The sequence below is a fragment of the Vombatus ursinus genome, unplaced genomic scaffold, assembly GCF_900497805.2.
Source record: "Vombatus ursinus unplaced genomic scaffold, bare-nosed wombat genome assembly UNPS02015255.1, whole genome shotgun sequence".
Taxonomy (NCBI): domain Eukaryota; kingdom Metazoa; phylum Chordata; class Mammalia; order Diprotodontia; family Vombatidae; genus Vombatus; species Vombatus ursinus.
The window spans coordinates 18,171,347-18,197,253 of record NW_020955033.1 but is presented as its reverse complement, the minus strand read 5'-3'; the positions used below and the strand labels follow the sequence as shown (position 1 = coordinate 18,197,253).

General features: G+C 36.6%; 1 protein-coding gene across 1 annotated transcript in view; it reads right to left on the bottom strand.

Annotated features, from left to right (window-relative positions):
• The window catches only part of LOC114031933 (cadherin-2), a 251,301-nt gene that overhangs the window by 64,157 nt on the left and 161,237 nt on the right, over positions 1–25,907 (bottom strand). Inside the window, exons 3-4 of the mRNA XM_027847151.1 lie at positions 5,028–5,254; positions 3,185–3,331 (exon numbers count right to left, since the gene is read on the bottom strand). Of these exons, the coding sequence (XP_027702952.1) occupies positions 3,185–3,331; positions 5,028–5,254 (374 nt within the window). The remainder of the gene's footprint in view (positions 1–3,184; positions 3,332–5,027; positions 5,255–25,907) is intronic.

The window sequence follows — 25,907 nt, the reverse complement described above, 5'->3', positions numbered from 1 at the left end:
AAAACACCTCAAGTATCTTACCTTCTAATAGGAGGGAGGGACAAGTACATAGATAGTAGTGTCGAGCATATATAGAAGGTAAATAAATGCTAACTCATATAAGATAGTAAAAAACAAAAGTAGTGTGAGAGGGAGGGAACTAGTAGTTGGGGCAGGGGGGGTGTGTGTGTGCGTGTGTGTATATGTGTGTGTGTGTGAGAACAGAAAAACCTTCATGCAGAACGTTCCTGAGATGCATCTTAAAGGAACAGAGGGACTCTATGATGTCAAGGTAAGGAGAGAGTACATTTCAGGCATAAGGGATGGCCAGTACAAAGACACAGACACTGAAGAGGGAGGGCTTGTGTGAAGAACAGGGAGAAGACCAGTTTGGCTGGATTGTACAATGCAGGAGGGAGAGTAATGAATGACCAGTCAGGCTGGAAAGATAGGTAGGGGCCTCTATAGGGTTTTAAAAGGTAAACAAAAGAGTTTAAAATGTTATCCTAGAGACAATAGGAAACCACTAGAGTTGAGTAGAGAGGCATAAGGTTGGATATGCATTCAGGAAAACTACTTCGGCAGCACTTTCTAGGACAGACTGGAGTAGAGAAAGGCTTCAAAGGAAAAAATCAACTATGAGGTCATTACAAAAATATAGTAAGAGCTGCTGGGCCTGATAGAGGTACAAGTGGAAAAAAGGGGTGGCATGCAATTAATGTTGGGAAATAAAAACAAAACGTTTTGTCAATATCCCTTATACATTGTATCTGGGATTTAGAAAGGAATTTTGAGGGGTCAGACAGGTGGTGCAGTAGATAGAGCACTGGCCCTGGAGTCAGGAGGACCTAAGTACAAATCCCACCTCGGACCAAACAGTTGAAATCTTTTAGAAATGTCAAACCAACTTTCAGTTCTTATTTGTGCATGTGGGCAGAATGAAATAGGGAAGGTGATTTTTTTCCTTCTGGGCTACAAGGAGGTACTAAAAAAAACAAAAATATTTTATGCCAAATTAAGGAACTCATTGGGCTTAACAAACCCTAGCTAGAAAATGCAAACACTCCTGGGAGGATTAAGACTAATCACATGGGGGCACCTGGAGGTAGGAGACAGCTTTGCAAAGGGAAATGGCAGAACAGCAAAGATAAACTTCACTTACTTGGTATTTCTGCTCAGGGTTCATCTAGTGAGAAAATCACAAGCAGTCAACATATGTTTTAAACAGGACTCTAGACATAAAACTGATATGTAAAATGATTTCATTTGTAGCTTTGTGTGTTGATACAATAATAGAACGGGATTTAAAAAAAATAAGCACAAATGATTTGCCAATAATCAGTGCCTTTAATAAATTAATTACAAACAGAAAAGTAGAAGGTTTTCTTTTCTTTTTTTGGCTAGGCAATGGGATTAAGTGACTTGCCCAGGGTCACACAGCTAGTGAGTGTTATGTGTCTGAGGCCCGATTTGAACTCAGGTCCTCCTGAATCCTGGGCCAGTGCTCTATTCCCTATGCCACCTAGCTGCCCCTAAAATGTTGTGAACCTCTGTCCATAGTTTGTTTTTGTTTTTGGTTTTTTTGGGCTAGGCAATAGGATTAAGTGATTTTCCCAGGGTCACACAGCATGTAAGTGTCAAGTGTCTGAGGTCAAATTTGAACTCTGGTCCTGTGCTCTATTCACTATGCCATGAAGGTTTTATTTTCAAATCAATTTAACTATTTGTTAAGCATCTACTAAGTGCCAAATACTCTCTCTGTATGTATGTATGTATGTATGGACAAAATGAAAACAAAACAAAATGAAAACACTCGCTTTCAAGGAGATTACACTCTATTAAGAGGAAATGATATGTATACATATGCAAGGATGTGCTGTGAATACTTACATCCCAGAAATCAGCAAACAATACATATTAGAGCTTGAATTTTTTTTGATTGTCTAGACTTAAGAAAGTGGCAGAGAAAATGCTAATAATTCAGATTAAACTTAAAAGTTATGTCTTGATACTAAACATTTAACCAGCATACCCTTACATATAAATGAATACAAAATATATTATAAAATAATTTGGGGGTACAATTTGGGAGATAAAGAAAAACCTTGTGAAGGAGAGGCATCTGAACTGAGCCTTGAATGAAGAGAATTAGACAGAGGTGAGAAGGCAGAGCATTACAGACATGAGACATAGCCTATGCAAATGTTCAAAAGCAAGAGACAGAAAAAATGTTACATAGAGAAAACAGTAACATACATTAGGTGAGGAAAAGTAATGTGAAATAAATCTGAAAAGTCAGGATACAGCCAGAATGAGAAGGGTTTGAAATGCCAAAAAAAGAAGTTTATACTTTAATGAATAACAATACTACTCATTTCTGAACCAGGTACTTTCTTTGAATAAATGGGTCAGTACTTTTTTCAAAGATGAAAATATGTGCAATTTTTTGCACCCACTGTAATTCACGCACAGTAAGTAAAAATTAAACTTTACCTGCTATACAAAGCTTCCTTTGACATACACTCAAATATGCTACCATCTGCATTTTATCAATTGCCTGTTTCTCAATCTATTTCCCAAGTAGAAAGGGGAGGGATCCTAGTGTAGGAACTTGACTTTGGCAGAGATGAATAATGTAAGATGGATAAACTGTATATATACAAAATATTTTGAGGAGGGAGAGAGTATAAGTAACTAGAGGGATCAGGGAAGGCTTCCTATAGGAAGCAGAACTGGAGAACTGAAAAAGCTATGGCTTCTGAAAAGCAAGAAGAGGATACAGTGCACCCTGTCCAGAGATACAGAGGTTAAAACATGGAAAGTCAAGTTCAAGGAAGACCAACCAGTTTAACACGGCTGGAACACAGAGTGCATCTGTAGGGGAGTAAAGTCTTGAGAGCAGTCTGGAAAGGTAGGCTGGAGCCAGATTACGATGAGCAAAGGCATGTATGTTTTATCAATAAAGGGAATGGGAAGCCATTAGAAATTCTTGACCAGGGGCTTGATAAAACGCCTCAATTTCTCTTTTGGAGGAAAAATGATTGATTAGTCAGAAGGCAAATCCTTTAAAAATGCAGCAAGGAAGAATATTGCCATGGTCTATGGACCGCTCCTCTCACCCCAAACAAAAACAAAATTAAAACAGAAGCCTAAGTCTTCTTTTCCACAAAACTGTGAATGTTGCTCTAAAATTTTGCTAACTTACCCTAACTAGCTCCTGAGGAAAAGGCCCTCTTGAGTTTTCTGGCAAGTTGATTGGAGGAATGACCCAGTCTCTCTTCTGTCTTTGTAGATAGCCATTATGATTTGATAACTGCCTTGGAAATACAATTTCTTCAATTTCTTGAGGTTCCTTTGCATTAAAAAGGATTGAAATTAAGTAACAAGTTGCTATGGATATTAGTGCAAATAATATCTTTAGATATATCAGTATGATCACATAACTGTGACTTTATGACAAAATATAATGGCTAGACAAAAAGAGGCATCCAATTTTACTGAGGAGTAAGAAAAGGAAAATCCTTTTCTCTCTAAAGCCCTATAAAAACAGTAAAAGTAAAACAAACAAAAAATGACAACGACGATAAATAATCAAACAAGACTTAGGAGCATGCTGTTGATTTGATTTGAAAGCTGAATCACAAGCCATTTATTCTGTGCCACAAATGTGTAAACTAGTTTCTGTTTCAATAAACCAACGAGATAGTACTTAATATTGAGCAATACTGAGCAATGTAATTGTTTCCCTTTATATATTCCTCATTAGTTGGAACCACAGTTCAGGTAATGTGCTACTGTACATTAAATTTAAATCTTGGTGTACTAAAATATAATTTGAGTTCCAAGAGAAGTTTAATACATACTGGTAAGGAATGTCTCAAATATTTATGACCCTATTAAATCCCACAGAATTAATACTGTAATTATTCTAAACCTATGTCAGCCATGATGGATGCTATAGATGACCCACTTTTCACACTGGACATTAATCTCTGTGGGGTGCCAACATTTTCTTTCTGTTTCTGCAGACATTTTAGCCATTATCACTTGCTGCTTCTGTGAAAGCATGTACATTAGTTGGCTAGCACAAACCTTCTCAACAAAAACATATCTTTTCAAGCCATTAGTCAGTAGCTTTCTTTTCCACCAATAAAACAATGTCACTTAACAGACATTTAATGTAATTAGAGTCAACTTAAGAAATCTCATCATTATCATGCGTTATCGATAGCAAAGGCTAATTCCTACCTACTTGTATAAATAAGTATAATACATACATAAATGCATAATATATAAATTCTCTCTCCACATATCAAGTAGTTTTTTAACCCTCCTTAAAAATCTTGGAATTTAGAATGTTCGGGGGGAGGTGGTGGTGTCTCCCATCCTCATTTTTTCTAAATAAAACTAAAAGAAACAGAGTATTCAGTAAAACATTATCATAACAGTTTAGTGAAGGAGTTATTTATTTAACTGTACTCTGATGGGCTACAATTAAGTTATTTTATCTTGGTTCCTAACAGTTTCCACCAGAGGGAGTATAGCTTTCCTAAAAGTCTGGTTGGTATTATAAATAATTCACACTCTCCAATTTGATTATTAAGGAACAAGACAAAACCAATACTCCTTGCCAGGAATGCTTTCCTGCTTCTGCTGTAAATCTGCAATTCCCATCTAATAAACTTGATGGATGATACCTTGCAAAAAATTGTTTATTTTGTGGTTATATTTAACTGCTTGAATAAATACTGTAATGCTTTCAAGAAATTTAAAAATAAAGAAACAACTACTTGTAATTTAAACATAGCTATAAATCTCAAATGGCAAACAAATATTTCGAATACAACTTTTATATGCTTAAAAATTAGCCTAAATGTATTGCAAGACCAAAATAAAGTGCTATAAAATTTTGTTGAGGCGACTCCAGTCTGAAATTTATTTAAGTATTAGTACTCCATTAGTATGAGATAAGTGGAAGAAGTCCAAGTTATACTTTTTTAAAATCATATTTTAAGACAGAATCACCAAGGATGATTTGCAAAGAATACCTTCACCGGGTTGTCCATGATTGTCGGATTAAGGCTAAGTTTCACTGCCATTTGCCACTTTTCCTGAGTTTCTTTGTCCTGGGCATATATGAGGAATTTAGCATGCTCCGTAGCAAGTGGAAAATTCCTTGCTGCATAGACCACTCCATCTTCATCTACCTTAAAATCTCCTGGTTCGCTGCTTTCATACTGTACTTTCCTTTTCCCATTGCAGTTGCTAAAGTTCACTGTAATACAAACCAAAAATAGAAGAACAATTACATACTGTAGGCAGTATGGCCAAAATATATAAATGTATTCAGTTTAGTTTTATAAAAAATGTAACCCAACTTCCCTTCTCCCCCAAATACTATTTAACTGTTGTCCAGCCAGAGGCAAAGGATTCAGTGGATAGAGTGCTGGCCTGGAGTCAGGAAGACCTGAATTCAAATCCAGCCTCAGACACTGACCAGTTGTCTGCCTCAGTTCCCTCAACTGTAAAATGGGAATAATAATGCCACCTACTTCCCAGGGTTGTTGTGAAGCTCAAATGAGATAATATCTGTAAAAGCACTTGGCACGTTGTCTGTACATAACAGATGCTATTCATAAATGCACATTCATGACCTTCTCTCTAAAAATTAAACTTTAGTATTTCTTAATTTGATTTGTCTAATTCAGCAAATATTCTTATGTTCACCATTGGCACACCCAAGAACCATGCATGAATGAGACAATTCAACCTTAAGTATACATACCACTATAAATCTTCATTAATGGTTAGTTGAGACTTTTATCATTTCATTCCTATGTAGTTTTAACTGTCTCCTAACTTTTTCTTCTAGTCTTTCCCCACTCTGGCATGCAAGGTATACAAAGGACAAATTAATTTTCCTGTAACATCACTTTCATCTTGTCACACCACTCCCTGCTGACAGACCCATAATGAATCCCAACTGCTTATCAATCAAATCAAACCTAAACTTCTCAGATTGGCTTTCAAGACTGTTCATATTATGTCCCAACCCTTCCCCAAGCATCCTTGTTGCTATTTCCAAGAAAAATGATCTTTTGTGGTTGGGCTCGTCACCTCATTGTCCTTTATACAATGCTCACTCCCTTATTTTTCATTCCCCCGGTGCTTAGAATGGACAGACCAAAACCCAAATACATTTAGGCTAACGAACTTCAAGGCTCATCCAATTTCCACAATACATCAGTTGGTCAAACTTTGAGAAGCAAGGTATCAGGTAATTAATTTAATATCTACGTGTTATCATCAAGGGTTACAGATATAAGAGATGATTGATGACTTCCTTTCTTTCCCTCAGAAAAGTGTAGAGGCTACTAACAATGTACTCAATTTGCTACGGTCTACATGAACTCATAATTTGAATTATCGATATAAATATGGCAAATAACGTTTTAATCTGAAAGATATCAGAAGTCAAGACACGGAAAACTTCATAAATGCATCTACAGGGTAGAGAAAGGGTCTACATCATAATTTTTCACACACACATACTACACAGACCCCAATCTGGACACTGCTACAATCCCAGAGTGTCACCCTTCACCGTAAGACACAATTCTACATTACACAGTGCATGAAATAATGCAAACCTTTAAATTTAATATTTGCATATATAACTCATTGTTCCCTAAAACAAAAATCTATAGGGATGGTTTTCTAGTAACTAATCACACCTTAACTGAATGTGCTATAAAACAATGAAGCTTAATTTGGTAAATTGAAAATATATTGAGTTGTGGCATGAGGCATGAAGGACTGGCAGAAGAGATGAAGATCCCAGTTCTAATGAGCAAAACACAGCTCTATTGAGTCTGCACTGTCTGGTTTAGATACAAACGTCAGAGTGAAGGAGGAGGAGAAGGAGGCAATTCTTTGAAACAAACTCATTTGCAAATAAGGAAGAAAAAAATTACCCTTTTTCACTCCCTACACAGGGGTCGATGCTGGGTGAGCCCCTCCCACAACTTGTCTGAATGCTAAATATTCCACCTCAGTGAGTCAGACACTGGGAAAAGACTTGGAGAAAACTGTGTCATGCATGCCAAGTCATCTGAAAGTAAATTAGGTTTTCCATGGCCACTAATTCTAACCTATAATCAATGGGGAATGATTTAAATATTCTTTAATGTTATTATGTGGGTGTTTCACTTGAGCTAGTCCTAATTCAGTTTAACTTTAAAGATAAATTAATGCTGAATTATCAGTCTAGATTTTTATATAATTTCTAATAATTCTCTTCCAGTGATCACACAAACAGCCGAGTCAAACATGTGATTCAGAAACGCATCTAGCAAGCTAACTTCTAACAAATCTTTTCCTTTCTTAAGGCAGCTAGGTAGCACAGTGGATAGAATACCAAGCCTGGAATCAGGTCCATATGAGTTCAAATCCTGTCTCAGATACACTTACTAGCTGTGTGACCCAGTCATTTAGTTTCTGTTTGCCTCAGTTTCCTCATATGCCAAATGGTGATGATAATAATAGCACCTACTTCCCAGGGTTACTGTGAGGATCAAACAAGATAATAAGTGTAAAGAGCACTTCAGCACAGTGCCTGGCACTTAGTAGGTGCTATGTGTTATAGTAGGTACTACATGAACGTTAGTTATTATTTTTTCATTTCATTCCTCTCTCCTACAAAAAGCAAACTCACTATTCTTATGCTTGTGCATACATACATATATACACACATATATACACACATATGCATATACAATCACATATATAATTTATGAAATTTTTCCTAACTAGCTCTTTAAGTCTTTCATATACCTGCATTATAGTTCCATGTACTGGAAGTTCTCATATTCAAGCTAAAACCATAATTTTTCCCCTCAAACATTTGCAAATAACTCCACCATGCAGGAAATTTGAATTTTCTACATCATCTTTATTAGACACTGTTGAATAAATTAATATCTACTATTTTTAAAGGACAATGGCTACATATTTTTTCAGCAATGATAGGGATTTCTAAGGAAGTTTTTCCAAACTTTGTCACCTTTCACCTTGTCACTGTGACTAAGCCTGGTGACTCATAATTTTTCCAAATGTGAAGGGTCAGTATGTGCCTATTATATCCTAGATGCTGTTTTGAGTACTGGAGATACCAAAATCCAAATCCCTCCTCTCAAGGAACTAATATTCTTTTGAAAAAAACAAGTATACACATAAAAGAATAAAAAGAATAAGAGGGAGATATGGGACAAAGGGCAGGATCATATACAAAGAAGTTTGAGTTGCATCTTGAAAGAAGGGGAGGCAAAAAAGAGAAAAAAAAGTTAGAAAGAAGGGAGGGCAGAAAAAAAAGAGAAATGGAAAAAAAAGTTATATAATCCTTCAGGAAAACAGAGAATTCAGTACCTAAAATATTAGAATAATAAAATCTGAATTAAAATCTGTTAAATGGCTTATGTAGAGAAAACTTTAATTAAGTAATCTACTCAAACTACATTTTCAGTTAGTCTCCATTCCCTGAATAGCTAGCTTATGCAACTGCATTAAACTTCATTAAGAAGACTAACATAAAAATAATAATAGATATGATTTATAACATATCTAGAAACAAAAACCTCAATTTTATCTACAAAGTCATTTAGCAAAATTAACAAGTGTACATAGAACCTTTATATGATATGGGAGGGTTATGGAGAGGGTTGATATTTTATAGGTGGTAGTGAAGAGATACAGATAATTAACTCATCTGTCACTTTGTCTCAGACAGTCCCTTGACCACTGAGGGGTTAAGTGACTTGCCTAGAGTTTGATACATAGAATTAGTAAAATGCAAGAAGTGAACCCAACTTCCTGACTCCAAAGCTGGCTCGCTATTAATTATGTCATGCTGCCTCTATGAAATATATTAGCAATTAAAAACACTATTTGATGAAATGTATAAATGTTATTCCTTAGAACTGTACATATACAAAGTATGATTTATATTTTATGTTTGAGTTTTTTTAAACAGCCTATTCAGAAATGTTTTCAGGAACTTTGTAAAATATTTCTCAACATGATGATAATGAATCAAGACCTACAGAGATTATTTATTTTATACAGCATAGTTGATTTTTCATTGCAATGACCAAAATAATTACTATATTTATGAGAACACATGCTAGTAAATCAAATTTTCAGTAATTTTAAAGGAAATTATTTTCCTTTCCCCTTTCACTGAGAATATTTGTCTCACTAAATTGAGTGTTTTACAATATTTTCCCCAATGGATTTTAACAGAAAGTTATAGTTTAGTTAAAAATGTTTAGGTAGAGTGAGGGTTGGGAAGCAATATGGAAGAGAGAACCTTGAATTTGAAATCAGAGGACCTGGGTTCAAATTCTTATTCTGTTTCTTACAACCTGTGTGACTTCTGGAAAATTACTTAACCTCTAGGTGTCAGCTTTCTCATATGGAAAATAGAAGAGATTAGACTATATGATCACTACCATATTACAAAGATCTAGCCTAAATTATCCAACTCCAGACAGAAATTAAATAAGTAAATCCTCACCCTTGGTGTCGTCTTAACACTTTTTTCACTGTTAAAAGGATATTTAAATTTTCTGTCTCATCACTACTTTGAGGATGCCTGTATTTTCTCATGCTTCAAATCACCCATTCAACAAGTTAACTGACAACTTGGGCAGAATTTTCACAATACTAAAAACAGGCCAGAATAATGGTTTCTTTAGTTGCCCCAGAACATAGGGGTCAAGTGCAAGGCAAATGAATTTGAATGGGAAGAACCTAAAATGATCAAGACTACCCTTTCGTCTCCAAAAGGACCATGAACCAAATATCCTAGAAAATTCAGTTTGAGTAATACTACTGTACAGTATTAGGGCAAATAGGTGGCCCAGCAAATACACCTGAAGTCAGAAGACTCATCTGGCCCCACTTACTAGATGTGTGACCCTGGGCAAATCACTTAACCCTATCTGTCTCTATTTTCTCATCTATAAAATGAGCTGAAGAAGAAAATGGCAAACCCCTGCAGTCTCTTTTAACCCCAAATGGAGTCAAAAAGAATCGAACACAATTGAAAAACGACTGAACACAACACCTTATGGTATTATAATTTCTAATCAATTAAAAGTGATCAAAATAATATCAGGCCTCAACTGTGTTACCTACTATCCTCTTAACACTCTCATTTTCAACAAAACAGTAAAAAACATCTATTAAGCATTTGTTATGTGCAGAGCACTGGGGCTAGACCTGGTGGTGGGAATATACAAAGTTCAAACAAGACATGGTATCTGCTCTCAAGGAGTTCACAGTCCAGTAGGAGGATATCACACTCAAAAATCACTAAAATGTTAGGTAATTCAAGATCTTTACAGAGGAGGACAAAGTGCTTTGTGTAGATGAGAGCTGGGGGAAAAGATGTGAAATTCATTTAAAGGATGATTAAGTTTTTGACAAAAGGAATTCCTAGCACTAATATTTGTATGGATTTTCAAGCTCTGAAATTTTTTATATTTTTTTCTCACATGATGCCTACAACAACTGTATTTTACAAATCAAGAAACCAAAAACAAGAGACATTATATGGCCAGTAAGCACACCATAGGTAGGGTTTGAACTCAGGTCTTCCTGATGTTAAGTCTAGGAGGTATGGACACTTAGGAGGAAACAGTTTGTATGATGGATAGCTAAGTATCCAGTCATGCTGAAATACAGGATAAGCAGCAAAAAATAGCAAGGGATAAGGCTAAAAAATGTAGGGTGGCACCAGATTGTTGAAGCCTTTGAATGTCAGGTTATTTTGTTCATTTTGTTAATTAGATAAGCAGCTGAAGGATTTGGGGCATAGGAGTGGCATGATCAGATTTGTAAATAAGGAAGATTACTCCAGCAGCGCTAGCAGGGATGGAACCTAGAACAGCCCAGGCAGATGTTAATGAGAACACTTAAAGTTTCTATGCTCAGCTCAAATACCAATTTCTCCATGAAGGCTTCTTTGACTCCTTGAAAGAATGCAGAAAGAGAGAGGAGGGGTTAGATGCCAGAGGTCTTATAGAAGCAGATAAAAGGAGATAAAAATGGTGATAGTAACTAATTGGGAATGTGAGGAAAAAGAAGTGTTGAGAATAATGTATAATTCCAACCATAAATATGTAAAAAAAATTCACACAAAAATAAATAAAATCGTGCCAAACTCACAGATTAAAATACTCAAAAAGCAATAACAAAATAATTCTTCAAAGTCTTTGTACCTTCCACAGAAACAACTATAGTGATCAACTTTTAAAATAGTGTGTGTGTAATACATTATAGACACAATTACTTTTTCTCTCTCTGGGGAAGAATATGTGAATATCATCTGAACAAGAGATACAATCCCAACTGAAATATTACAGGGAAAAAATATTAACTATGTCTTTTCTTTCTGAAGGTAAGATTCCCTCCCACTCCCCCAATCAACATAGCAGCAGAGATGACATAAAAGAATGATTATGCCACCAAAACAATAAGAAGTTCACATATTCAACAACACAGTGATGTGATGCATCAACTTTCTTATATTAAATTGTTGGAGAAACAGAAGGGTTATTGCCACTCTCCCTGATATGCATTCTAATAACTCCAAATTTTAAAGCTGCTATCCACTTCATTGATATTCTTCCTCCAGGCATCTGTATGTTATGAAATTCAAAAAAATACCCCCCTTTTAACAGAACTGAGCTAAAAATATATAAAATTGTCAGTGCCCAAGAAGAACTATTCTCTTTGCACAAAGAATGCCCATTAACAAATTACACTGAAGAATCGCTTTCCATAATTAAATTTCTTTGACAGAGCACAGGTTGTTGCATAGCTGCTTTTCCCCAGCTGCATGGCTATTAGTCTTTGAAATTCACTTCAGCTGTGCTTGCTTCATTTTTCAGTCTACTTTGATGTCAATGGAGGGAATCCTGATTTTCAAAGTTTCTCTTAAAGTATTAGCCAAGAGTCTTATGCAATAGTGAAAGGATCATTTGGAAGAAGTTCCCTCTTATCCTCACAGACATCACCACAAAAAGAAAAATGGAGCCCCATGCCTAATTCAATTTCAGCAGTCCCATCCTGACCAGTCCCAGCATGACTTGAAAGAGTTAACATCTCTATGGGTGTTTAATTTACTGTGTGACATGTCAGAAGAGAAGGGGGAAAAGGCATTTGGCATTTATGGAAAACTTTACTAAATTTGATCATATTATCTAAAAATTACCCCCCAACTTTCTACAACATTAAGCCTGAAATTGTATAAAAGTACAGTTATTATGGAGCTATTTTTATAGACCTTTCATGTTTACATCTCTTCAATCATAAAACTAAATGAAATAAGCTTACCACCATTACAAAGGAAATCTCATCAGTTCAAATTAAAGTGCATTCAGTTAATGAAAATTGCTTTGCTGACTAGGAAAATAAGATAACACAAGAACCATGGCAAGGTCCTTAGTATGACCACTCACTAGAGTTTCAGTGTTTACCATTTTAATGAGAAAAAAAAAAGTTGGATTTATTTTAGATAAAAAGTAGTGTTCTTAACTCTTTTTGAAAACAATCATAATAAAGTATAAGAACTAAATTCTTAAAAGTTAACGGTTCTCAATTTTTTCTTTTAATAGAGGAAATTTTCCCTTTTAATAGGGTCCAGAGAGTTAGAAAGATCCAGGTTCAATCCTCACTTCTGATACATACTGACTACATGATCCTAGGTAAGTCAATCTCTCGATGCTCTAGGCCAGAAGTGTCAAACACACTGAGATTCTCAACATTCTCCAGTAGGCTGAACCAGATTAAAATATAATTGGGAAATATTTTTTAAAAAATAAGTAAAAATACAATAAAACACAGATAACATTACATTTTAAAACTAAATCAATACGTGACCTACAGGGATCTAATATGTATGGATTAGTGGCATTTTTTCTATTTGAGTTTGACACTACTGCTCTGGGCAGTTCTCAGACTCTAAATTGTAGAGGATGTGCCAACCTACATTGGTGAAGAGAATTTCTTCACATGAAAGTTATCTGTACCAATGGATTGAAATTTACAGTCTTTATCCACTATGCCCTTTGTGAGTAAATGAACATTATAGGGAATTCTGCATCAGGCCTATAAGGCACAGACAAATAAAGAAACTGCTGTCTACATTGAAGCAAAAATAAACAAAACCTAAAATCAGCAGGAAAAGTATATGATATCAATCACCTGGCTCCTGAAAGATTTGCCCAGGCATTCTATACATTAATGACAAATGTTTAGAAAGCATACATCAGACGCCATGCTACAACGAATTAGAGTGCTTTAAAGATTTTTTTTTTATTATTCAGCCAAAGACAAGGTTTATTAAGGATCAGCCATATTGACCAGGTTCTTAAGGAGTCTGAACATTTATGACACTCCTAAGGATGAGCATGCATGAGGAAGTCTTAGCCCCTAAATGGCGGCCAGGATGGATCTTATATACAGAAAGACTATGGGAGGAATCTAGGAGTAGCCAAGTAGTTTGAGGTGGCTGGAGGAGGGGCTGCGAGAAGGGGTGTCTTGATGGAAGTGGCCAGTAAACTGGGGTGACTGGAGGGTCCAGGAAGGATCTGGATGGGAGTGACTGGGACACTGGAGGGCTAGGCTTAATTAGGGTAACATAGAATTGGGAGATTGGGCATAGGTGATAAGGAAAGGCCAGCAGATAGCCTCAGGCAACTGTTAGAGACTTCCTTGACCAAGTAAGTGAGTTCTTAGAGATTCTTAAAGAAAGAGTGAAAGAGTTACAATCTAACATCTTTCTTCTCTTAATAGAGAAACTGAGTAACCAAATCAATTATACAAAATCTGTTTAAATATTCATTAAGACAACAAAACAATTAAAATATTCTAACTATTAATTAATACTTCTATTAACAGAATAATTAAAACTATTAAAAATGAGTATTTATAAAACGAAACCAAAAATAAGATGGATAACTACCCGGACCACAAGAAACACTTGTGAAGTTAACCACATCCTACTTTTCTAGGCCAAACACCATGCAGTTTAAACAAACTGTTTGAATGGAATCAGAAATTCTCCCCATAAACTAAACTGAGTTTTTTTTTTTCCATTTCCAGTCTAACTCATCCAGTTTCTCAGATAAAGTCATATGGCAACTAAAAGTAAGCTACTGCAGGAATACAAAATAGTTTACCTACTGATATTGAATGCATCAAACTATGTGCCCAGGCCCTGTTCTTAAGTGCTCAGGATGCAAAGAAAGCCCAAAACTGTCCCTGCCCTCAAGAAGCTCATGTTCTTACAGGGTAGACAACATATAAATTAGTACATAAGATATCCACAAAGTAGATGAGAGGAATTCTCAGAAGGGGAAGGCATTAGAAACTGGCCTACTACAGAAGGGAGCTTCACGCTGAGGCTTGAAGGAAGCCAAGAATACTAAGTTGGTGAGGATAGGAGGTGAGGTAATATTAGGCATGGGGGACACAGCCATTGCAAAAGCAAAAAGATGAGAAATTGAGAGTTCTTTTTGAGAAAAAGCAAGTGTAGTTGGATTATAGAGTGCATGAAGGGCAGCAAAGCATAAGAAGATTTAAAAGGCAGAAAAGGCTAAAAAGCTCTTTCAATCAGAGATTCAAAAGTCAAATAGAGGAGTTTGTATTTGGTCCTAGAGATGACAAGGGTCCCACTAGATATTGACTGGGGCCCTGCAGGGGAGAAATGTATGTTACGTGGTCAGTCCTGTGCTTTATATAGATCACTGTGGCAGCTTCATGGAGGATAGACCAAGGAAAGGCTTGAGGAGGAAGACCAATTAAAAGGTTATAATAATAGTTCCAACGGGCATCTAGCTGGTGCAGTGAATAGAGGCCCAGCCCTGGAGTCAGGAACCTGAGTTCCAATCTGGCCTCAGATTCTTACTAGCTGTGTGACCCTGGGCAAATCATTTAACCCCGTTAGCCTCAGCTTCCTTATTTGTAAAAATGAGCTGGAGAAGGAAATGGCAAACCACTCCAGTATCTCTGCCAAGAAAATCCCAAATGGGGTCACGAACAGTTTCAGACACAACTGAAACGAGAGACCAAACAACAAGAAGAGAGTAAGGAGAGAATGTATAGGCACCTAGCACAGATGGATTTCTCAAATTTAGCTGAGAAGGTGAAATAGGGCAATAGATAGCAAGGATGGTGGGATGAAGTGAGGATTTTTCAGGATGCTTGTATGCAACAAGAAAGGAGCCAAGAGATAAAAATATAATGATGATGGTAAGAGAGTTAAAGTTCTTAAAGGGACAATCTGCTGGAGAAGATGGAATGGGAAGGGATCAAGGATACATGTAGACGGGTTGGCCAAGGCAAAGAACAGGGCTGCCTCTTTACATGAGATGAGTGAAAAAGCATACAGCAGAAGATGTCTGAAAAAATGCGATGAGGAACAACATGGAAGGAGACATTCTCAGCTAATGGCCTCAATCTGTTTTTTTGGCGGGGGTGGGAGGAGGAATAAAGGTCTTTAGCTGAGAGGTGAGAAGTGGACAGTCTGAATCGATTAGGAATGAATAGAATATTTTGCCCTACCGCAATGAGGGACCATTGAGATTATACAAAACATAAATCTGGAGTGGAGTCTATCAGCACAGTTTTGTGCAAGGAAAAGTGACAAAATACTGTTTCTACTGGCATATTTCATTTTGCACAAGCACTTCAAGGACATTGTGTAGTACTACTCATTCTGAGTGACAATGCTTATCGTTAGATACAATTTTGTGTTCACTGGGTTCTTGTTATGTTCAGAAATGCAGTGACTTCCAGATACTGTCACCGATAGACTCTTTTTAAAAACAGTTCTCCTTACTCTCTGAATGTTATGCTTGGCAAACATCTGCTAATGTACAGTCATTGACAGATGTTTCACAAATACTTTTATTGGTTTAAGAAAATATAATAAGCCTTGTCTTCCTTATTAGATGATGTTTCCTTTTACAGAAAGGACTAAATTTGAAACTTGTACTTCTCAGTTCTCATTAACTATGCTGGATTGAATGAAATTAATTGACAAATATTGTGCAATTATGGGTTTCTGTGATGTCTTCTATGCAAACGAGTATCTGGGAACATCTTGGGTCTGGCAGCAGTCAGCTTTTCTCAGAAAGGATCATTATGTGTATGATCAACATTACTTGATTTTTTCCTAATTCAATGATTTTTTCAAAATTTTTATTTAGCTCGTTTGTGGGATAACTTTGCTCTAACATATTAGATGAGCAGATTGGCTCCCACATGATCAATTTGCGCATATCATGGCAGAGGAGTTAAAGTACTTTTGTGGACCTGTGAATTCATTGGTGCTGAACACAATTTTTTCACCTTTCTAGAGTGAGGGATTATTGTTCATGTTTCTCCATAAATCTTCCTTGGAGTATTTACCAATGTGATAGAGGTCTTCTGGTTCTGTGAGCCCCTATGAAATAACTATGCACCACTTGTTTGTCCATTTGTTATTGTTACCATTTTATTCACTGCCTCCTTCCTCCTTAATACCCTTTATGCCATTTTCAAGTACTAGTTGTCTCTATTAACATATTTCAGACTCCTTATACTTACCATGCATCTTACCATTGTCATTTGGGTTGTAGTTTTAATTTTTATAAGGTCATAGTGTTTAATGATTGGTAGTCACATAGGGGAATAATGATGTTAAAGTGTTGAACCTTTGGGAGCAGGGAAACAGTGTTGGGGAACCTAGGTTCAAATACAACTTCTGACACATATAAGCTGTGTTGGCCCCAGGTCTAGTCAGAGTGTAGCTATTTAGTTTACAGCTGGTTAGATAACCACCATATTTAAAAGTTATCAATGGAACTATGGCTACCTAAAAAGGGGTATAAGTCAGGGGCCACATGACTCTAAATTTGGCCTTGTCTAATCAAGGGATATTATCAAAATATGCAGATGACACAGAGATGGATGATATAGCTTGAAGGTCAACAAACTGCAGTTATGTCCAAAGAAGCATGACCATGATGATGAGATTCAGAAATCACACAAGGAGGAATAGTTGAAAGAATTGGGAATATTTAATTTAAAGAAAAGCATGGGGGGACAGATATGACCACTATCTTTAAATATGCTAAGATGTGCTATGTAGAAGAAGCAGCATGTATATTCTGTGTTGCTCCAAAAGCCAGGAGTAAGATCAAACACAAAGTTCCAAATATAAGAATAAAAATAATACCATATTATGTTTTTATAGTGCTTTATAGCTTAAAAATGCTTTCACATGAATTATTTTTAATTTATATATGTTTGAGCCTCAAAATAGGCCCTCTATGGTAGCAAAGGGCTGGTCTTTAACAGTTGGTGTAATTGACCTTCAGAGATGTTAAAGTGACCTGTCCAAGATCATACAGCTAACACATTCCAGAGGGGCTACGGCTTAAACCCAGTCTTCTGACTTCAAGAACAGTGTCCTTTCCACTACATGCTCCTGGCCTCTGAAAACACAGTAAATTAACTTCAGTAATTATGACTGTCCAGATGTCAAAGCATCTGAAGTGATGATTCTAAACCACCAGTTATATAATCTGCCTCTTTTATTAAATGTACCTTAACTGTATTTAAAATGTAATGCAGTTTAAATATTTAACTATAATTAAGTTCTAGTCTAACTATTTAAACTCTGAATTATATGATGCAATTAATAAAGTCCTCTCCATTTTTTAGCATAACGTATTTTATACCTTCTAATTTGATCAGAACTTCAAACAGATAAAATGATAACAACTCTCTTTTTAATAAAAATATATTTCTGGGTAATTCAGGTTCCAAAAAACAAACAGACCCTAATTGGGTGGTTTTAATGAAACAGATGGGGCAGCTAGGTGGTATAGTGGATAGAATGTCAGGCCTTGAGTCAGGAAGAGGAGTCTTCCTGAGTTCAAATCTGGCCTCTGATACTTATTAGCTATGTGACCCTGGGCAAGTCACTTAATTCTGTTTGCCTCAGCTCTTCACCTGTAAAATGAGCTGGAGAAGGAAATGGCAAACCACTCTAGTATCTTTGCCAAGAAAACCCAAAATGGGGTCACAAAGATTTAGACGCTACTGAAAACAACTGAACAAAATGAAATAGAAGTATGTAATGTATCTACTTCAAAAAAAGACCTCTTCTTTTGACAGTGTCTAAAACAGAAAAAAAAAAATGGCATTACTTTTGAGACAAATCATGTGGCTTGCCAGTACTTGTGTAGATTGTCAGCTGTCACCAGAATGAGAGAAAATTTATTTATGTAGAAAAGTAGAATACACTTGGTATTTATTGTTTCCAGCACACATGGTTGCAAATTTTTAGGTCCATGCTAACTAAACTTCCAAGTATCTCCAACACCTGGGGATTTCATTTTTTAATAGAAACAGAATTGTTTTCTAAGATTTGAGAGTTTCTAAGAGAACCATTTTATTTGATAAGTGCCTCTGCTATAGCCTTAAGGCTTTGCACGTAATTTTACAGTGTATAGGAAATCATTTCAACTTGGTCTTGACAAATAATAAAAAGATTCTTTGATTACTACTAAGCGAGCAACAATAGTGTTCATCTTTTTTCATTTTGCCTTCTCAAGTCTTCATGACAGGATCCATACCCCTCCCTTTTTTTGGTCTAAAGTGACTTGCTGTTGATTGGGAAACAAAAACTGCTTTCCATATGACCCATTCTAGTGATAATAAAGAAGTGAACTTTTGTAAAATATGAACCATTAGCACAGTAACTCACTGTTGATAGAGCAATGAATTGGTGAAACAGTTTGGGGCAGTGTAGGGAAAGCAATTTGGAAATTATGCAAATTAAATGGCTACAATGGCCACACCCTTTGACCCAGAAATCTTACTGCTACACATATATCCCAAAGAGGTCACTGACAAAAAGAAAGGCTCCAAAAACACCAAAATATTCACAACAGCACTTTTCTATAACAGCAAGGAATTGGAAAGAAAGTAGCTGCCCATTGATTTAGGAATGGCTAAACAAGTTGTGGTACTCAAGGTGAATGGAATATCCATCTTCCGTGAGAAACGATGAATGGATAAATACAGAGAAGCACAGAAAGACTTATATACACTGATGCAAAACGAAGGACAGGACCGAGTAAAGCAATAAAAGAGGTAGGACCAAGAAAATAATATGCACAATGACTACAAAAGTATAAATGAAAATAACAATAACCATAAAAAAAATCAAAAAGGAATGTTGCAAAGTTGTTATTCTTGTTGTCAAGTCACGACCCTGTTTGGCATTTTCTTGGCAAAGATACTGGAGTGCTTTGTCATTTCTTTCTCCGGCTCATTTTACAAATAAGGAAACTGAGGCAAACAGGGTTAAATGATCTGCTTAGGATCATATGGCTCATAAGTCTCTGAGATTAGATTTGAACTCAGGGAGATAAGTCTTTCCGAGTCCAGGACCAGTGCTCTATCCACAGCACTGCCTAGTTGCCCAATGATACAAAATTACAAAGAAAACACTCCATCTCCCAACTCCACGCCTTCTTACTGGCTGTCTCTCATGCCTTGAATGCTCTTACCCCTCACCTCCACCTCCTACATTTGATTGCCTTTAGTCTCAGTTAAAATCCCAGCTCATTCAAGAAACCCTTCTTTCCATTTCCCAATGCATATCTTGCTACATGCAAGTTGTTGCATGTTGTCTCCCACACTAGGATGTGAGTACCCTGATATCTCCAATTGTTGTTGCCTTTCTTCTATCCCCTGGGCTTACCAAAGTACCTGACACATAGTAAGCTCTTAATAAATGCTTGTTGACTGACTGAACAAGATTGGTCCCAAAGAAGAGATATGAGAAAATACCTCTCCCTACTCCTTTGAAGAGATTAGAGATTCATGGCTGTTAACCATTTTACAAAAGGTCATAACTTTTCAATGTATGGATGAGTTTTCCTCAATATTTTTCCTCCTTTTTTTCTTTTTCATTCTGTGCTATAAAAGACAGCTGGGGGTGATTGACGAGGAAATTTTGGTGATATAATGGCAAAAGGCCTTGATAAAAATTATTTAGGCTGTTAAGGATAGTGGTAAATGTAGAGTGAATACACATTTTAAAAAAATGGAAGCAACAGTGAAAGAAAATTGAAGTGTTTTTTTTACTCTATTATAGACCATGCTGTAGTATACTATAGTATATACTACAGTACTTATAAAAAATGCTTAGAGATTATTGAGAAATGATAACCCCAAATAAATGATCAACGCTTACATGCATGCTAAATGACATTTCGTTAACTGACCCCAAAGGAAAACAATATGATAGCATAGTGACAGATGTACCTAAATTCAATGCCTCCTTAAAGACCACTCATAGCCTGTCTAAAATGTTGGCATTAACCACCTACATATATTGGTCAAGTTCATAAAATGTTGCTGTTCAATATTAAATGCTAATAGTACTATTTATTTGTAAAAGGAAGATCATTTAAGTCAAGGCCAAATGATCAGGAAGAAATATAATAATGAAAGCTAGGTGGCACAGTGGACATAGCAGTGGCCCTGGAGTCAGAAGGACTTGAATTCAAATGTGACCTCAGACCCTTACTAGCTGTGTAGTCTTGGACAAGTCACTTAACCCCAACTTCCTCAAAAAAAAAAAAAAAAAGGATAGACGGGTGTGTGTATAAAATTTTCCCATTAACTACACAACAGAAATGTAACTAGAATATCAAACATGATCTATGAAAGAAAATAACAGTTTAATTTTGTGGGATTCTCAAAAACAACAAAAATTAAATCCCTGCAGAAGAGTAAGAAAAAATTTGGCCAGGGAAGGAATGTTCTCTATGGATGAGCAAGCAACAAGCCTGGAACACCTTCTAAAGTTTCTGATATTGAATAGGATACACAGAAGTTAAGAGTATGCAAACAGTTGAAAAGCTACAGTCATCAGAATGATTGCCATCTCTAGTACTATACAGAATGACTCAGGCAACAAAGCCTAAACCATGCACTGAAGTACTATTAAAATAAAGTCAGTTCCCAACTCACAAACAAGTTCATTTCTAAGTCAGTTGTTTGGAACCTGGAGCATATTTTCCTACAGAAGGACTGCTAAAAATGGTGGATGGGTTCCCATTGGGCCAGAGAAGCCTAATTAACTCCTGGTTCTGTTAATGCTCATTTATTCTTCCCCTTTGATGTGACCCAACTACTAATACTGCTTAATGGGGTCCTCCTCCTGATCATTCTCCTTCCCTTTCCCTGAAATTGTTGAAGCTATATTCTGAGTGAAAATAGGTGTTTGTGATCTGAAATCCTAAATATAATTTATGACATCATTTCCAAGAGAAAACATGTTCTGTGGTATATAGTTCAGGGAACACTTATGCCCTCTGTCATAGCTGTAGCAGCTGCTGGCCCCAGAGTGTTGGGAAAAGACAAACTCTGGGAATATTTCTGCCTCCAGTTGAAAAGCCATTCTAGCTGCCCAAGGAGAAAGGAACATAGTGAATTAGGGAATACTTTTGCCTCTCCAGGGCTCTTTGGGGACAACTTACTACCCATCTGTCCCACAAACTAGGCTGCCTCAGCCCCATGGAATAGACCAGTCATTCATAGAAAAAGATAGGAGCAGAACAAAGAGAATGTTTGTATTAACAATTACAGTAATAAAGTGTGGAAACCTTGCACATATATAAAGCTTTCTTATTTTTTCAGTCATTTCAGTTGTATCCAATTCTTTCTGACCCCATTTGGGGTTCTCTTAGCAAAGATACTACAATGACTTGCAATTTCCTTCTCTGGCTCATTTTACAGATGAAGAACTGAGGCAGCTAGGGTTAAATGACTTGCTCAGGGTTACAGTTAGTGTCTAAGGATGGATTTGAACTCGGCTCTTCCTGGATCCAGGCCTGGCACTCTATCCACTATGCCAATTAGCTGCCCATAAAAGATTTTAAAGTTTTGCAAATGCTTTTTTACATAAAATAACTGTGAGATGGGTACCATTTTAGAGGCACAGTCATTTTATGGATGGAGAAAAGGATGGAGAAAAACAATTTATCACAAAGACAATAGTGTCAGTATTAGCCTGGACTATGACCCAAGTTTCATGATTGCTAAACTATGGTTCCTCTCCAAACTTAAGCATACATATATGTTTCTGAGGCAAAAGAGTAGAATTCACAGAATTTTTTTAATTGCCTTCAGTTAGATTAATTTTGCCACAAGAAATATATTTGGACTTGATTTACAAATTGCCTATTATGCATTTCGAGATAGATATCCCACAGACATCTCAAACATGTTCAAAAAAGATCTCATTGTTTTCTCCCCACACCCACACCTCTTCTGTACTTCCTTATTATTGTGAAGGTCACCAACTATCCTCATTAACCAAGGTTGCAATAGTGCCATCATCCTTGACTCCTCACTCTCATCTATCTGCTCCACAATCTCTTCCCAACCTCATCATTTCTATCTTGCTGCATTGCTCCCATACATCACCTTCTTTCCATTTATTTTCTCTTTTATTTTCTCTACAGTTTCCACCCTCCATTAGGCCTTCATCACTTCTCACCTGGATGATTATAATAATTTCCTAATTGGTCTTCGTGTCTCAAATTTCTCCTTACCCCATTCCATCCTCCACACAGCACCCAAAGAAATTTTACAAAAGTACCAGTCTGACCATTTTACCCCCCACACTCAATAACTTCCAGTGGTTCCTTTTTGTGTCTAGGATCAAATTTAAACTACTCGATTTGTCATTCAAAACTTCACAAAAAAAAACAAACAAAACACTCTTCACAACCTGTCCTGTAAAGGTTTCTTGTATATATGATCAAGTAAGATAATATCTGCAAAGCACTTAGCACAATGCCCGGAACATAGCAGATACTTAATAAACACCTGTGTGTTCCCCCCCCCCCACCCATCAAAGCGAGGAAAAATTTGAAATAATCAGATGGATTCTCTATCATGTTTTCATTGATGCTATTTACAGTTAATTGATTTTGTCCTTTAACTGCCTAAGTCATGGTTCTTTGTCTCTGAGTTTAGTTCAGAAATACAGCTGCCCTGTAATGAGTTAAGTTTAGAACTCCAGTTTTCTAGCCAATCACTGTTCTCTTTTTGTCTCAAGGAAATGTGTTATTCTTGAGGGATGTGGGTGGACCCCAGGTCTTCTCCAGTATCTATATACCACCAAGTTATCCTTCAAGGATGTCTGGCTTGTTATCCAAAGAAGACTGGTTCACTATCTCTAACTTTGCAGGTAGACTCAAACAATGAACATTTCTTAGTCACAGTAGGAAAGGAGGGGGTTGGTGCTAGCCTCTCATTCCCAATTTCCAACCAATCATATTGTCCCCCCATGCCTCAACTTTGTAACCAATCATATTGATTTTGTCATTCATATTATCAAGATCTTTTAACCAATCATAACTTGCTCCTCACCTATGAAGTCCTGTTCTTTGTTCTGTACTCCTCAAAACTATAAAAAGAGAGTTGCTCCCCTCATTCTGGGTCTTAGATTTGCCAGGGAAGCTGATACCCTATTTTACTGGTAAATTTGTGCTTTACCAATAAATTGATCATGCTTGGAAGTTTGTGCCTCAGTTTACCTTAGTTTAATTGTTATATCCCCATATTTGTGTTGTTTCACCATTAGAGTATGAGCTCCTTGAGAACACAGACTGTTTTTTACCTTCTTTTGTACCTCCAGTACCTAACAGAGAGGTTAAATGCACATAAGGCATTTAATAAACACTTGTTGATTGAATGTTTTAAAGTTAGTGACTTTTAGGATCACAGCAGCAGAGAACTAGAGCTAAAAGGAACCTCAGAGACCATATTGCTGAGCACTTCAATTTACAAATAAAAAACGGGAAGCCCAGGAAGCTTAGACAACTTGTACAAAGTGACAAAAGCAGTAAGCCGGGACCTAGATCTCTTTCTACTATGCCATATAGGCAATACTGATACTACAATTTATATTGTCTATCATGTCTGTTTCTGTCTACCATGTTTATCAATAATTAGCAAATCCATTGGTATAACAAACAAAATAATTTAGAGAATAAAAGCCTTCAATTTCCACATCTGCAAAATGAGGGGGATAGATAAGATCAGGGGTTCTTAACCTTTTTTTGTGCCATGGATCCCTTTGGCCATCTGGAGAAGGCAATGGACCCTTTCTGAGAGTGTCTATAAATGCGTAAAATAAAATACATAGCAGGACAAAAGAAACCATATATAATGAAACGTACTCATCAAACTATATTAAAAAAATTCACAGATTCTAGGTTAAGAAACCTGGACTAGATGATCTCTTTAGTACCTCCAACACTAAAATCTTGTGATTTCTTATGATCCTATAATGATTTTTAATTTTATTTAATGGGTGTCACAAGATGATGGCACTGCAAATAGGCAAGATTCAAAGAAGTATTGTTTGACTAGTAAGGCAAGGGAAAGGACAATAATAATAAGTGACTAGAAAATGGATTTCTTCAAAAGTCATTCTTGGTAGATAAAACTAGAGTACAGCTGCTGTTCAGATTAAGAACCTGGAAGGAATATGCTGATTCTAAAGCAAATGTCCCTGGGCAAGTATCACCAGATAACAAGAGAAAAGGCTAGAAATACTAAGAAAAAAAAGGCAGGAAAGCCAACTACAGAGAAAAGTCTCACTTAAGAGCCTCTCACATAGCCAGCCAAGCACCTTGCTGCCACACTTTGCAAAGAAAGTTAGCAACAACAGACAGAGAACTGAGAATCTTACTTTCAGCCAATATGGAAGGCAATGGAGATGTTCCAGTGACCTGCTGTGATTGTGCTATGTTAGCATTTTCCCAAAACCAATTAAGCATTATATGTGTGCAAAGTGCAGGTTGATGGCCCTGCTGGAGGAGAAGGCAAAAGAACTGAAATAACACCTCTTTCTACTTCAGTTTCTCTGGGAGAATGAAGAATTCTTTGAAAGAATGGAAGAAATTTTTCAAGATGTCTCTAAGGGTGGGCTCAAAGTCTGAAATTGCTTTGGTGGCTACATATACATAAGAAATATAGGCACATGGCTAGGCAGGCAAAGGAAATAATGATCTTGTTCATCAGGCTTTGGTCTCTGTGCCACCTCTATCCTCCCCATAATTAAGCTTACAATGAAGAGGAGACTGGGTTTTATAACTGGAGAAATCCAAAGCCCAGAACGCTTGGTAGTTGCTAAGCATATAATCGATGATGACCAGATAGAGCTCAACCTCCAGCAATAAAAATCGGGAGGCAAACAGAATGTCCATCCTGAGCTAGTTGAGGTTGGGCACAGAGAGGCAAGACCAAGGAATGCAGTCCAGTTCTAAAGAGAGACTTGTAACTGGAAGTACTAACTATTTAGCTAGGAGTAAGCCTTCTCTGGGTTCTAAAGGGTTTGGCCCTGGGGATCAAACAACCTTCTCTGAGGAAAAGAGGTACTCTAGCCAAGTCTCTGAAATGAGTAGGACAAATATGATCTGAAAGGAAAAGGCAGGTAAGGTCCAGTCCCCCATTCCCCACTCTAACCCCAGAGGACTTCTGCTAATCTATGGTAAAGTGAAATGGGACTGCCTTTCTAAAAAGAGTTGTTTTTTAAAAAACCTCAGGACTTGAAACTAAGAAATCATGCCTAACCCTACTCTTCCAAGGAGGAAGATAAAACAACAGACAGTAACATCACTGAAAGCAGAAAATAAAAGCCATCAAAAGTGGCTCGACACAAGTCCATCAAGGCCATACCTAACATCAGTAGCTCAAGACTACAAGTTAAGCAAAGCGATGACTCGGTTTTCATTGTGTATTTATTGATACATTCATTTTGTGCTAAGTATGAGTAATGAACT